The 14,701-nt window shown below is 45.7% G+C and overlaps 6 protein-coding genes across 6 annotated transcripts; 5 read left to right on the plus strand and 1 right to left on the minus strand.

Annotated features, from left to right (window-relative positions):
* Positions 1-336: 336 nt before the first annotated feature.
* Positions 337-2,097, plus strand: BHQ10_002549 (uncharacterized protein; the record flags this gene model as incomplete). The annotated part of the gene is made up of 1 exon (XM_040874707.1): positions 337-2,097. One exon carries the CDS (start codon positions 337-339, stop codon positions 2,095-2,097), a length of 1,761 nt encoding a protein of 586 aa, XP_040731054.1.
* A 582-nt stretch (positions 2,098-2,679) lies between these two features.
* BHQ10_002550 (uncharacterized protein) lies at positions 2,680-4,311 on the plus strand (the record flags this gene model as incomplete). The annotated part of the gene is made up of 1 exon (XM_040874709.1): positions 2,680-4,311. The coding sequence occupies one exon, from the start codon at positions 2,680-2,682 to the stop codon at positions 4,309-4,311; it is 1,632 nt and encodes a 543-aa protein (XP_040731055.1).
* A 1,713-nt stretch (positions 4,312-6,024) lies between these two features.
* BHQ10_002551 (uncharacterized protein) lies at positions 6,025-7,903 on the plus strand (the record flags this gene model as incomplete). Its single annotated transcript, XM_040874710.1, has 5 exons — positions 6,025-6,160; positions 6,209-6,300; positions 6,361-6,435; positions 6,493-6,734; positions 6,802-7,903. 5 exons carry the CDS (start codon positions 6,025-6,027, stop codon positions 7,901-7,903), a joined length of 1,647 nt encoding a protein of 548 aa, XP_040731056.1.
* Positions 7,904-8,327: 424 nt separating this feature from the next.
* BHQ10_002552 (uncharacterized protein) lies at positions 8,328-9,632 on the minus strand (the record flags this gene model as incomplete). The annotated part of the gene is made up of 1 exon (XM_040874711.1): positions 8,328-9,632. One exon carries the CDS (start codon positions 9,630-9,632, stop codon positions 8,328-8,330), a length of 1,305 nt encoding a protein of 434 aa, XP_040731057.1.
* Positions 9,633-10,988: 1,356 nt separating this feature from the next.
* On the plus strand, positions 10,989-11,711 carry BHQ10_002553 (uncharacterized protein; the record flags this gene model as incomplete). The annotated part of the gene is made up of 1 exon (XM_040874712.1): positions 10,989-11,711. One exon carries the CDS (start codon positions 10,989-10,991, stop codon positions 11,709-11,711), a length of 723 nt encoding a protein of 240 aa, XP_040731058.1.
* A 1,794-nt stretch (positions 11,712-13,505) lies between these two features.
* On the plus strand, positions 13,506-14,564 carry BHQ10_002554 (uncharacterized protein; the record flags this gene model as incomplete). The annotated part of the gene is made up of 2 exons (XM_040874713.1): positions 13,506-13,618; positions 13,718-14,564. 2 exons carry the CDS (start codon positions 13,506-13,508, stop codon positions 14,562-14,564), a joined length of 960 nt encoding a protein of 319 aa, XP_040731059.1.
* Positions 14,565-14,701: the final 137 nt, after the last annotated feature.

The raw sequence follows: 14,701 nt of genomic DNA on the forward strand, positions 1-14,701 counted from the left end.
GACCCTCTTACAGCAGTACCGGCGGATCCTAAAAATCATAGTCATTATCTAGGCAATATTAAAATAAATATATGATTCGTTGTACCAGAGCACAGTGTAGTGGCTGGGGAAAGATGGGGKATTTCTCCGACAATTCTCCACGGGCATCTCCGCAGCATTATGGGTCAAAGCAGATCTAGAAAATGAAACATGCAAGCAATTTACATATCAACATGCCTTGACTGTCAATTGATAAGGTGATATTAGGAGGATGTGTACTTGCCAACACTTTTCAAAAAACTATCTGTACGTACTATCATCATAAAAATCAGATTTAGCATTTGAACTCGATGCAACATGGCAGCACAAAATTCAGAGAGACAACCATGGAAAGAAGCAGTCGTCTATCAAATCTACCCAGCCAGCTTCAAAGATACAAACGGCGATGGCTGGGGTGATCTACCCGGTATCATCAGTAAACTCGACTATATCAAATCCGTCGGGGCGGACACGATCTGGCTATCACCAATCTACGCCTCTCCTCAAGATGACATGGGATATGATATATCCGATTATAGATCTATACATGCGCCATATGGTACACTAGAAGATGTCGATCACCTCATAGCTGAGCTACGTGATCGTGACATGAAGCTGTGGATGGATCTAGTCGTCAACCATACCTCAGACGAACATGCATGGTTTAAAGAGTCGCGCCGATCTTACGACAGCCCGAAAAGAGATTGGTATTTTTGGAGGGACCCCAAGTACGATAAAAAAGGAGTCAGGAAGCCCCCAAATAATTGGAAGGGGATGTTCGGTGGCAGTGCGTGGACTTTCGACGAGGCTACGGGCCAATATTATCTTTCTCTTTTTCTACCTAGTCAGCCGGATCTGAACTGGACGAACAGTGAGCTACGACAAGCTGTACACGATGACATCCGTTTTTGGCTTGACCGTGGTGTGGATGGATTTCGCATAGATTCAATGAACCTGATGTCCAAACATCCAGATCTTCCAGACGGTGAAATCACTTGCCCTGACGAGGAATATCAATCCGGAGACAAATGGTTCGCCTCAGGACCTCGAATGCACGAGTATCTACAAGAAATTCGCACAAAGGTATTCGATGCATACGACGCAGTCACAGTCGGAGAGTTGGGTTTTACAAAGGACGAAGAATCGGTTTCTAAATACGTCGCCAAATCTCGACACGAAATAAATATGCTCTTTACTGGAGATATCATTGACATGGACTTTGGGCCGAATGGAAAGTACACGCCCGGTGGTGGATTCCATCCACGACAGCTTCGTATGCTCACTGAGAAATGGCAAACTGCCATGCCTCGGTTCGATGGATGGAATACGCTCTACCTTGACAACCACGACAGCGGTCGGTCAGTTAGCCGTTATGGCTCTGATGACCCTCGTTATCGTATCTATGCGGCAAAAATGCTTGCCACGTATCTTACTACACTCAGTGGAACGCTCTTTCTCCTTGCAGGACAGGAGATCGGTATGGCGAATTTGCCCAAGGACATGGGTATCGAACAGTACATTGACGTCGAAGGTCGGAACTTTTACAACCAAATACTTCAATCTCGAGGTGGTGACCACAGCAAAATGGCAGATGTTATGTATGAACTCCAGCTTAAGGCAAGAGACCATGGACGATTGCCGATGCAATGGAATGCTGGGCCAAATGCCGGATTCACAGTTCCAGAGGCTCGTCCCYGGATGACTGTCAATCCGGATTACACGTTGGGATGGAACGTTGAGGCACAACAAGATGATTCAAATAGTGTTCTTTCGTTCTGGAGAGAGTCCTTAGATTTTCGAAAAAAATTCGCCGACGTCTTCATTTATGGCTCTTTTGAGATGTTGCTCGAATCTGCTACCCACGAGAAAGTGGTCGCGTACAAGAGAAAGGATTATGGCTCTGATAAAGAAGCCTTGGTGTTGCTGAATTTTTCAGATGAAAATAGTACAATCACGATTCCTTGGCTTTCAGGGTGGACGGTTTTGCGAGGTAACTACTCGACTCCTCCAAGTTTTAGTGAGATGATTGTACTGCGGCCTTATGAAGCTATTGTTTCCTGTTTGGGATTCCCTGTCTGATGTACCTACGTATGTAGCAACTTCTTCATTTTACTTATCTGCACCATATGTATGAATGAAAAGCGCAGCCAGCAAATTTCCCACAAGTTTAGCTTGTGAGATGGTAGAATGCGATGCCAGTATAGACGAATTCATTTTCTGAATTTTGCCAGTCCAGAAACGCCAAAATTTGATAACTACGTTATGTTGCCATTAACGGTATTAACATTCACCAGTGTGATCAACGATCTCTCAGTCAGTTGCTCTATCAAATACAGTCCAAATGCATATGTTGAGAGTTTCCCCGACAATCCGCCGTTGAGGCAAAATCGACATTCTGTGGGGCAAGGAGATTTCTCCGCATAGCAAACACGGGCCCGCTGGCGAGAAGCACTGCAATAGCTACAGCTTTTGCCTGAGAATATTCCGAGAATGATGTTTACTTGCGAGTACGAACTCGGCCTCCCCACGTTTCCCGGATAGCACTTCAAGTGCCGATGGGGTATAAAGTGGAAGGAATTAGCCAGGTCTAGGCCGACTAACATCAGTCTAGCACTAATATTTTATTGGCATTCTCTATCAAGGAGAATAAATTCGGCTATCATGGAGCAAACCATGACCAACTGCAGCGATGTAGGCCCTGAAGATGCCGCATATCGCCAGTCAGATGCCCGCGATGCAACTGAGACCGAACGCCATATGAGCATCATGCAGGCTTTCAAGCTGTACCCCAAGGCTGTAGGCTGGTCGATCCTTCTGTCCACTGCGATTGTCATGGAAGGATATGACGTCTCCCTTCTCTCGAACTTCTATGCCTTGCCTCAATTCAACCAAAAGTACGGCGAATTGCAACCGGACGGCAGCTATGTCATTCCTGCTCCATGGAAATCGGCACTCTCCAATGGTGTTATTGTCGGCGAGATCCTTGGTCTTTACATGACGGGTATCATACAGGATAGGTTTGGTTATCGTAAGACTATTCTCGGCGCCTTGGTGCTTGTTATCTGCTTCATCTTTGTTGTGTTCTTTGCGCAAAATGTGCAAATGCTGCTTGCTGGCGAAATTCTCTGTGGTATTCCCTGGGGTGTGTTTCAGACTCTTACAACTGCTTATGCCTCAGAGGTCTGCCCTGTCGCGCTTCGAGCATATCTTACAACTTACGTCAATCTGTGCTGGGTCATTGGAGGTTTCATTGCTTCAGGGGTCCTTCGTGGGCTATTAGAGCTACCTAGCTCCTGGGCGTATCGTATCCCGTTTGCTATTCAATGGTTCTGGCCCACTCCCCTGATCATTGGATGTCTTTTTGCTCCGGAGTCTCCTTGGTGGTACGTCCGACATGGGCAGATCGAAAACGCAAAACACAGTCTACGCCGGCTTAMAAGCCGATCCGATACAACATTCGATGTTGACAAGGCCATTTCTATGATGCAGCACACCAATGAATTAGAGAAAGAGATCACAAGTGGCACAACCTACTGGGACTGTTTCAAAGGCGCCAACCTTCGTCGAACTGAAATTGTGTGCGTCGCATGGCTCGTCCAGAATCTGTGTGGATCGACATTTATGGGTTATTCAACTGTTTTTTACATTGCTGCCGGACTTTCTGAAAGTAGTTCGTTTGATATGACCTTAGTACAATATGCTGTTGGTGCCCTCGGAACTATTGGATCTTGGTTTCTCATGACCCGTTTCGGGCGTCGCACTTTGTACCTTTATGGGACGTTTGCTCTCTTCTCTCTTCTTATGATTATCGGATTTATATCTTTCGCTTCACAGACCAATTCAGCAGCGAATTGGGCTATTGGATCGATGCTCCTCGTCTTTGCCGCTGTTTACGACAGTACCGTCGGCCCAGTGTGTTATTCACTTGTCTCCGAAATCTCTTCCACCCGCCTGCGCGCCAAATCCATCGTTCTCGCTCGCAACCTGTACAATATTGCAGGAATCGTCGCAAATATCCTGACAAACTACCAACTGACCAGCACAGCCTGGAACTGGGGTGCCAAAGCTGCCTTCTTCTGGGCCGGCTGCTGTTTCCTTTGCTTGATTTGGATATTTTTCCGTCTTCCAGAACCGAAAGGAAGGACATATGCTGAGTTAGATATTCTGTTTGCGCAGGGGGTCTCTGCTCGCAAATTCAAGTCAACTAAGGTTGACCTTTTTCATCGTGTTGGTCCGGCTATTGTTGAGCACGAGGATGAGAAAGCTCAGGTGGTGCTCAAGGAGAGCTGCTAGTTTGGGACGAAATTTTTCATGGCACCAAATTGTCTAAGTGAAAGATCTAAGGGAGCGCTGAATTAAAAATTAGGAATGAATGTAATACTATGTCTTCAAATGTTTTGATGAGATTAATTCGGCCTTCAACAATTTTCCAATTCTGCACCGTGTGTTGTGGGTGTTTCCGACCAGCAAGTACCCCGTGCATGCTAAGTACACTCTATTGAAGAAGTTTCCAGGCGTGCAGATTTCTATGGTCTGGGGTCAAACAGATGATATAAAATGGCAAAGGTTGTGGAACAGCTGGCGAAGTTTGACAAGCAGCTTTACCTGAACTCGTATATGAACGTAGACCAACACATGTTTCCGAAAACCAACGCATCGTCCGAAATTGTGATACTCGGCCGTCTATAAAGACAAAACATTTTGGTGATGCGAAGCATAGCATCTCATTGGTTGGCAACGTGTACATATTGGTCCTATGTACTCCAAATGCGTCGTCCCTTTCCTTCTGGACTTTGATAAATCTACTCCAGTAAGTCGTATAGCTCGGGCTTGCAGAGAACTTTGACCAGCTGAATCTCTACAGGCAGGAAACTTTTCATAAGCTACACTTAGCGCAGAAGTGGTATGACTTCTGTGAATTGTCAATGCCGAATCACAAGACTAGTGATGCGTTATGCGGTCGAGACACCTTTTGAATCGCGTCCATGGGCTAGTTCGATCACTTTTTCGCGAAGGCGTACTGCTTGTGCCGGGTTACACGATGGAAATTGTGGAGGGTCGGAAATAGTTGCAGACACTGAAGAAAACATGCGTGTGGACCTCCCAACTGCCTTTTCAGGCGACGAACGAGCCAAGCTGAGGATTGTTCCGGATAAATGGGAGGAAGGCGTGGAGCCTGTGGACAACATGCAGAAAAAACTCGAGTGCCTATAATGACTAAGATGATGTCGTGAGTCATGCGAAATACGACGCTGCTTTGAAAGAGTTGCTCGTGCAACTCCGAGTCAGTTCCTTGAATTTCGGTAATTTAGCCCTAAGTCGGCGATAAAGCCCTAGAATGGCTACAAACTCCGCTAATCTGCGATCAAGCCGGGCAGTCAGCCGAGCACCCGAAATGGAAAACGGCTGGTTTACCCAAGAGAGCTAGTCTTGCGCAGTATCTCACACCTGTATGGAATATGTGGAATACAGACTTTTTCCTCTTTGAACGATTTCAACCCTCAGCTGAGATGCAAATCGTATTCTCCGATATAGGATGGCTGTTGAGGTGCGTTGGTTACGTCGATGGTATTGCCAACAACCGCCCTCGTTGTCCCACCCAACATCAAAAATGGAACCGAACGCCTCAACTGGAACGAAAACGTAGCAAGAATCTCTCCAAGGAGTTCAGAATCGCAGCTAGGGAGGGTCGGGATCTACACGTCCCAAATCGAGCACGATTTCCGAACTGCTGATCGCTTTCTATCCCGTAGTGGTTGTAATCATTTATCCACCACCCAGTTCTATTCCTAGAATCAAGTTCAGGTCGTGTAAGGCAACACTATATCATCAACAAGTTCCTTATATGGATTTCATGTATAAAGACACTTCAAGCACCCAAAAAAAACACGATTTCGTTGCCCATTCTGATCAACATCCGATATTAAACTACCACATAACACCTATCAGGCGACAGCTAGGTCTGTAATCATGGCAATTTCTTTGTTCTTATTCTTCCAAAGTCTCATGGCCATATTGCCTTTGAGCATAGCTTTGAAACAAATCAGGCACGACAGCGACTTCAAGCCAGACCACATCTTGAGAATCACCGCAGAGAACATCACGGTCGCGTGTAGAACGAGGCTTTCTGCTGTCGTCAATGGTATAACTTTCAATCTAATAGCATATTTCTAATGCTAATCTAGTCAAGGAACGATCCCTGGACCTGCTCTTTATTTGAGGGAGAATCAGACCACTTGGATTAGGGTATATAACGATTTACACTCCGACAATGCAACAATAGTTCGTGCAGGAAGATATCAAGATTTTGCTATTTGCCTTGTTCCTTACTGACTACTATAGCACTGGCATGGTTTGAGCCAGTCCGTCGCACCGTGGGCAGACGGAACACCCCAAGCAAGTCAGTGGCCCATCAAAGTGCGTTGACACCAATCCTTACATCCTTGGGAAGACAATGACACCAACCTTGACCAGGCACAACATTTCTTCGACTACGAACTTCGACCTCGAATTGGTGAAGCCGGCACTTATTTTTATCACTCTCATGTCGGGTTTCAAGCAGTTTCTGCCTCCGGGCCACTGATTGTGGACGAAGCGGATGGAAACATTCCCTACAAATATGACGAGGAGCGGACGTTGTTTTTGTCGGAACTGTTCAATAATACCGATAAAACGATTGAACAAGGACTTACTGCTTCATTGGCACATTTCTTATGGTTAGTACAAGCTTTGCGTTTGCTGGAATCGTCCTCGTTCTTTGACTGACTACGTCTTATCATTCAGGCCGGGTGAATCCGAATCAATCCTTGTCAATGGAAATGGGTTTTCAGCACTCCTCGGAAACGGAACGAGTGCAAGCATGCCTCCTGAGGATGCACCGTCGAACAGCAGCGACGAAAAATGTCATCCTGAAATTATCCAAGTCGAGGCAAACAAGACATACCGTTTCCGAGCCATCGGAGGAGTGGCATTGAGCCCATTAGCCTTTGCTTTTGAAGATCATGACAATTTAACCATTATCGCCGCCGATTCCTCGTATACGCAACGGACCGAAACAGATGTCATACAAATGGCCGCAGGACAACGGTATGACTTTTTACTTCATACCAAGACAGAGGAAGAACTACAAGCTATTGGAAAAACCGAGTTCTGGCTCCAGATTGAAACGAGGTATCGTGAATTAAACGATACTTTTTACGCAGTTCTATCATATGCCCAAAACAACGCCAGCACTATATCATCATCACCCCCTACTCAACCTCCGGTATCAATACCTTATTTCTTGCAAGATTGGTTGGAGTATACACTGGAACCGTTGATGCCAAACAACTTTCCAGGCTCTGATCAAGTAAGTCGCCAAGTGATTATGAATGCCGCCCAATTGAACGTTGATTCTGGACAATACTGGACTATCAATAACCACACGTGGACCGAAACTAATCAGCACGAAGGGGACACTCCATTCAATGACACCACCCCAACTGCTGATACTCCATACCTAGTGAATGTGTATAAGGAGGGCGAGCGAGCCATTCCAGACTACCAAAAGGCTATCCAGAATAACGGATGGGATCCTGAACTCAACGTATTTGCAGCTGAAATTGGCGAGATAGTTGATATAATTCTTGTGAATGAGCCCGCTGGTGTTGTTGGTGGATACGACGCGCATCCATTCCATTTTCATGGAGCTCACGTATGGGACATGGGAAGTGGATCGGGCATATACAACGCTACAGCTAATGAGGAGAGATTGAAGGACTATAATCCCATCGTTCGAGACACGAGCCTATTATTCAAGTATGGTGACCCGCATTACGGAGACGGCCGTAATTATACTAGTCAAGGATGGAGAGCTTGGAGGTTAAAAGTGACTGACCCTGGGTAAGTCTAGTTCTCTTGTTCTTTTCCTAGAATATTGCTTATGTTCGCAGTGTCTGGATGGTACACTGCCACATTTTGCAACACATGGTCATGGGGATGCAAGCCGTTTGGATAATGGGTAATGCGTCAGACATAATACGTGGAACATCGCCTGATCTGGCGGCTGGTTATCTCACTTATGGTGGAGAAGCATATGGGAATGCCACGCATGATCCATTTGTGACTCATTATTTTGGAAATTGACATGGCCTTGACTTTTCATGGACAATAGTCTGTACATTTTTTTTTTTAGAATTGAATGTGGAAATGTTATCTGTGCAGATGAATTCCTGCTGCCGTGGCTGGTGGCTCAATTGAGCATAGATTGTCCCTTTTTGAGAACCAGAAAACAAAGCCTCTGTGAAAGACGTAAGTTACACGGAAAGAACTTAAAGTGACCCTTTATATAGTTTTCCTCCCTTCCACACATGAGTGATTCTTTCTGGCTCTCCCAAAATATTGATATCATCCAATGGATTGCTCGCCACAGCTATCACATCTGCGTCATATCCTTCCTTCAATTGCCCCGACAAAGGCGCAAAATGGGAGCCTAGTGTCTCCGGACACCGTGCTGTGGAAGCTTCAATAGCCTCCAGTGGAGACATACCAGCTTCCACTGCATAAGCAAGTTCCTTTCCATTTTCGCCAGCTGTCCAGTCTGTACCGAGTACGACCTTGACCCCAGACTTGATGGCCAATGCATAGGCTTTCCTATGTGCCTCGCTAACCTTGAGTAGCTTTTGGTAGCTCGTTGGTGGGAAAATACTGGGGTTTTTGAGGCCCTCTTCAACAATCAATCTAGTCGAAACGAGAATAGCGTTCTTTTCCTTCATCAATGCAGCAACTTCCTCATCTAGGTAACTGCCATGTTCAATTGTGTGTACACCATTATTCAAAGCATTCAGGATACCTTCTTTCCCATGGCAGTGTGCCGCAACTATCCTCTTCGTACGTGCTGCCTCATCAACCATCGCTTTTATTTCTTCCGGCGAGAATTGGGCATCCTCTGGATCGTCTAGCAAAGAGCCCACACCGCCAGTTGCGCAGATCTTGATTAGTGTCGCTCCTCTGCGTACCATCAAACGGACAGTCTTGACGCAGTCTGAAACACCATCACATACCACGTAAGTTCCGGTGCTTCGCCTGGCAGTAACCACATCGAGTGGTACATCGTGGATATCCGAATGACCACCGGTTATACCCAAAACACCAATGCTGGAGTAGACATTTGGGCCAACGAGGGTACCCTTTTTTATAGCAGGCCAAATCTCTCCTGCGATTCCCCCTACTTCGCGTATCGTGGTAAATCCAGCCAGTAACGTTGTTTCGAGCTCCTTAGCAGCTCGTGCGCCTTGCAATGCAGGAGAGCCGAAGAAATTCTGTATATTATCGCTATCGTCTTCCATTCCGGAGTAATGCGTATGGCAATCCCAAAGACCTGGCATCAGCACCGGGACCTCATTGAATTCAACATCTTGATACTTGTTCGGAATGGCGGACTGTTCACCGACCCAAGCGATTTTCGGGCCGTCAATCACAAGTGCGCCATTTCTGATGGGTTCTCCACGGCCAGGTATCAGAAGCGAAGCCTTCAGTCCTTTTAGCTTCTTGTCTGAGGTACTTGAGCGCTGTGTCATTGATGCTGGGCGCAGTGGTAGCCTAGAGCTGGCCTCTTGATCCAGACGTACACGCATGTCGATGTTCAAGTTTTCCTTTAAAGAATGATTTCCGCCGTAACTTTGGAGGATTGATGTCGCAAGAACTTCTTTTGCCAATAATCTCAAAATTCTCGTTCACGTGTACGTTTGTATTTCTCTGTCTAGTAGGTAAGCAATCAAGAATGAAGTTGTTGAAGAAGGCTGAAGTCCCCGCATTTATATTAAAGCTAGCATATGCTCTCTCTAATCGGAACTCGGAAGGTGGTATCGCTTAAAATTAATCAGTCTAGCCACATTCCCTTATCTCCAACTCCGAAACCAACATTTGAACTCCGAATTTTGTACTAACGTGCACTTGCGACTTCTACGTGTTTGCTTCGGAATACAAGAAATGAGTCATTTCCGTGGTATGTCTTGCTGAATAGTGGTGCTTCTGAGGTCTCATTTACATCCAGGGATGTTTCGTATGTTGATCCAGCGATACACATATAATTACATGGCCCACAAGAGATTTGTATATATTTCAGAGAGATGCGCAATCGGTTACGCATTTTTCGATTCATAACAAGTACACCCAGGTATCGATGGTATCAAGGTTGTTCAGATATTCAAATACTATAGATTGTTTCATTAAGCATCAATGGGAAAAACAATCTTGAAGGTTTTTAATTTTCATACACTTCCTAGTTTCCAAAATTAGTAGCCACAGGCTCGTCATGAGATAAGCCCTAATTCGATACTATGTAGACAGATACAATGCTACTGCTCAGGAGCCAGAACCGATAGCGTGTATTAGTTCGAGAGCTTTTATCTGTGTACAGTTAACGTTAAATATTTCAAGTCGATAAGACGTTCCATAGGATCTAAGATAAAAACGTTCCTTTATTGAGCATGCATTGTGATGTGTATTATTGTACACTCAAAGGTAGAGGAACCATGCCTATCCAAACACTGCTTTCAGCTGACAGTTGTATGAGCGAAAATTTGAAGGTTGGATTCTTGAAATATTCCTACACGCAAAGTACCATCAGAAATTGTCTTAGAGAACCCATTTGGATATCTTTTGAAGAATATTTCTTATATATTCAAAATGGGTTTTGAGTTTCCATTGTTACCAAAATGAACTTCCATGGCGGAGGAAGAAAAAGCAAACCTTTATGTGTTTGTCTGGTGTGAATAGACCTTCTTCTATATCAATTGAAAACAATAAGTACAATGTGAAAGAGAGAATTGTGGATCTTGCCAGAAGAGACACATATAAGTCAGGTATGACTCTCATCGAAAGTCTAAATCATACCATCGTTCTCATCTTCAGAATCTTCCATGAGAACTCTGACAGTATCATTCAGCCATCGCGACCATTTCTCAATTTCCGAAAAACAACAACCGTCCATGAACAAATTCATCATCGAGGCAGAACAAGTCAATATCAAAATGCCTCGTCCTGCCAACCCCAAACCGGGCTTCTCTTTGCTCCGCATCCACAGCAGCCAAAAGCCACACAACATCGCGAACCTCTCCACCAAAGCAAAAGCCGAACTGATCAACTCCATCGCCCAAGACATAGAAGGTTGCATCTGGGCCATCGGTCATTATAGCAAGCTTGGTGTCTTAGACTCCACGCACACGCTCGGATTTGATCAAGTCATCAATGACATCCATAATGACGAACGCCATGAGAACAAGGAGGTGCTACAGCGAACACTTCGCAAATTAGAGCGATACAAGAAGCGGGCAAAAGCGCAAAAGAAACGATGCAAAAGACTAGAGGCCAAATTGCAAAAGGAGAGGGCAAAACACACCGAGGAGGGTTCCAATGATTCAGATACGTCGACCATCTACTCAGAAATGGCTTCCATGCAAACTACTTTTTCGACACGTGATGGCAAGTCCAACGAGGCATTTCGGTCAGCAATCAATGGGGGTGACGGCACGGGACAAGCACTGCAAGGCACTGCACCGATTCAGTCTGTGGAGTCTCCCGATGAACCCATGACTTCTCCTCCCCCCGCATTTCCATCTCCTCCTCGAAGAAGTATGGAGGTTGATTATGAGAAGACTGTACATTTTCAGCTTCCCTACGAAGAACAGACTTGGCAAAGTATTCTACCTTGATCAGGGCTACGTTCGTAGGTGAGTACTTGCTTAGATTGCGAGTTCCTTTCCATAATGTACTTTAATCATCGCGGGTGACGGTTGGATAAGATGCTTGTAAATCGATAAATCTATGCATTGATAGTTTTCACTTAGCTATTTCATAAATAAACCAGCCAACGGCTACTTCATCCTTACTATCAACCGCCGATGAATACTTTTTGAGCACTCCTCAAACACTCATGTGCCAATAGTTGGCAACAAAGCTCACAGAGGAGGAACGTTAATATGATTAATAACATGGCAATGCCTCGCCAGCTTGGAATCATCTAGCCACCTTCCTGGGTTCTCACGTCGTCCCATAACCTGCTAATATGATCATCGACGGTTAATGCCTCGATTACCGCATCTTCATCATCTTCGGCTCCTTCAGCAAGCACAAAAGATGTCCTTACAACTTCCGGCTGAATCGTAAAGTAATGAAAACCAAGAGCATGTAGACGCTGCCGGATCGATTCCATAATACTGGAACATTTGCGGATGCTGGTCTGTCCATCTACAAGGGCATGAACCGAAGCAATGTTCTTCTGCTGGTTGAGGCGCCATAATTACACATATCTCAATCATATCCGTATTTGAGTAGGTGAAAAATTGATTACCTGCAATTTCGACGGTAAAGAAAGAACTCGCGATCAGAATGATCAGTCTCAGACGAAGCCTTTTGGAAATTCGGATTGCCATATTCTTGTAATACCTCATTTGTTTCCCCTGTAGGGCGGAAGCGTTGAATAAGCATATGAAGGTAATCATGTTTACTTCAAGTAGATCCTTGATCTCAAAAATAGTTTATTCGCCGTCTCGATGCTCGTGTAACAACTTTAAACATGACTATGACTGCTTTTATATTACTGTCTCTTGTGGATACAAATGGGCGCATTCAGGCGGTTCCCTGTCGAACCATCCCTTAAAGTAGCCTGAGACTATAAGTGTGATTGAAATTCTTAGAAAGTTGTGCATGTTTTACGAAAACTGTCCTCTATCTACACAGAAACCCACCTTGGCTACACAGCTAGTGCTGTAGAACATGACAGACGGTACGGGGATTTCCTGACTGCAAGCAGAAAAGGCGTTGCAGAAAACCTGGGATCGACTGCAGAAGATGCTGTGTCTTCATCACAGGTCAATCTTGAGGCGAAGGTCCACCATCGCTACTGGTCTTGGACGCATCGCATTGTATTTGACACATCAAATCAAGAGCGGTGAAGTCCATGTAGCAACGGAAGACGGTTGCTTTGAGGTTTCGTCAGGGCGGCTGTCAGCCACTCACATGCAGATACCTACCTCAAAGGAATAAATTGCGGAAATTATTACACAGATTAATATTGCGACAGCATCAAACAGCGTGATGTAGAAAACGGAGCGACTACCGCGATTTACCTCGGCAAGCCATCCGTCGGGTGACGATTCGATGTCTAATTAACAAAAAAAATCATCGGTGTGGATCCGAACCGCGAATCGGTGAAAGGCTCTTTATCAATTCAGCGGTTCTTGTTGGCAAATTCGAGTCTGCGTTCCACCCGATTGCGATAGGAACAAGCTGCGGGCCCCGATGGGCGTTCCGCTGGATGTTGTGGCATCCCAATCAACTCTTCACATGTACGTATCATCTTCCTTCTTTCCTGACCGTCATTGTTCTGTGTATCCCAAAACTGCAGGTTACTGAACTGCAAAAGACAAATACGCGCGCGAAAGAGACGAAAACAGAGTCTTTCATTCTTTAAACCCTTATTTTTGTTCTCGGCCGAAAGGAACAAAATGGTTAGCCAACCTGGCGACTACGCTGCGGTGCGTAAAGATATTGCCGCCCAGCTCGAGAAGCCGGATTATGACGATGGTAGCGCAGGACCTGTATTTGTTCGTTTGGCATGGTAAGTTCCACCTCTTTTGACTGGTTGCTATCAGGTATTCGCATTTGTAGCCACCTTTTCTGATGTGTATCGGAAATCGCTAACAGGCTTTAACTCCAGGCATTCGGCCGGCACGTATGATGCAGAGACAGACACGGGCGGTTCAAACGGAGCAGGTATGCGATACGAAGCGGAGGGAGGCGACCCGGCGAATGCAGGACTTCAAATTGCGCGCGCATTTCTCGAACCGGTGAAAGAACGAAATCCGTGGATCACGTATGCCGACCTCTGGACGTTAGCCGGTGTCGTCGCTTTGAAAGAGATGGGCGGACCAGACGTGAAGTGGTTGCCTGGAAGAACGGATTATGTTGACGATAGCAAGCTGCCTCCACGTGGTCGCTTACCAGATGCAGCTCAGGGATCTGATCACTTGCGACACATCTTTTATCGTATGGGGTTCAACGATCAGGAAATCGTCGCGTTGACGGGCGCACATAACTTGGGACGCGGGCATATCGATCGCAGTGGCTTCGAAGGTCCTTGGGTGAACAATCCGACACGGTTCTCTAATCAATTCTTTAGGTTGCTCTTGAACCTCGAGTGGAAGCCCCGCAATCTATCGAACGGAGTGAAACAATTCAGCTACAGCGACCCTGACGCATCTGAGGACGAAAAGGAAGAGCCGCTGATGATGCTGCCTACTGATATGGCGTTGATTTCCGACGCAGGGTTCCTTCCGTGGGTCAAGAAGTATGCGGAAGACAGAAATTTGTTCTTCCAACACTTCGCCGATGTGTTTGCGAAATTGTTGGAGCTTGGCATCAAGCGCGACGAAAAGGGCAACGTGACTAATACCGACAATGTTCTCGGCGGTTACATCTCTGCACCGAAGAAGAGCTCGGCACCTACAGGACCGCTCAAATCAGAGGAACAAAGGTGGGAAGTTGTCGCCAAGGCACGGTTGTAGGATGTTCTTGTCATTGTTTGTTGGTGTTTGGCACATAGAACGACGGGAGTATGAAGGCATTTGTTACTTGAGTAATAGAGAAATAGAGGACTAAACATAGACAATAGATCAATAGAGCGATTGGGAACAATACTGAT

The sequence above is a fragment of the Talaromyces amestolkiae genome (assembly GCF_001896365.1).
Source record: "Talaromyces amestolkiae strain CIB chromosome Unknown scaffold3.1, whole genome shotgun sequence".
NCBI classification, from domain to species: Eukaryota; Fungi; Ascomycota; class Eurotiomycetes; order Eurotiales; family Trichocomaceae; genus Talaromyces; species Talaromyces amestolkiae.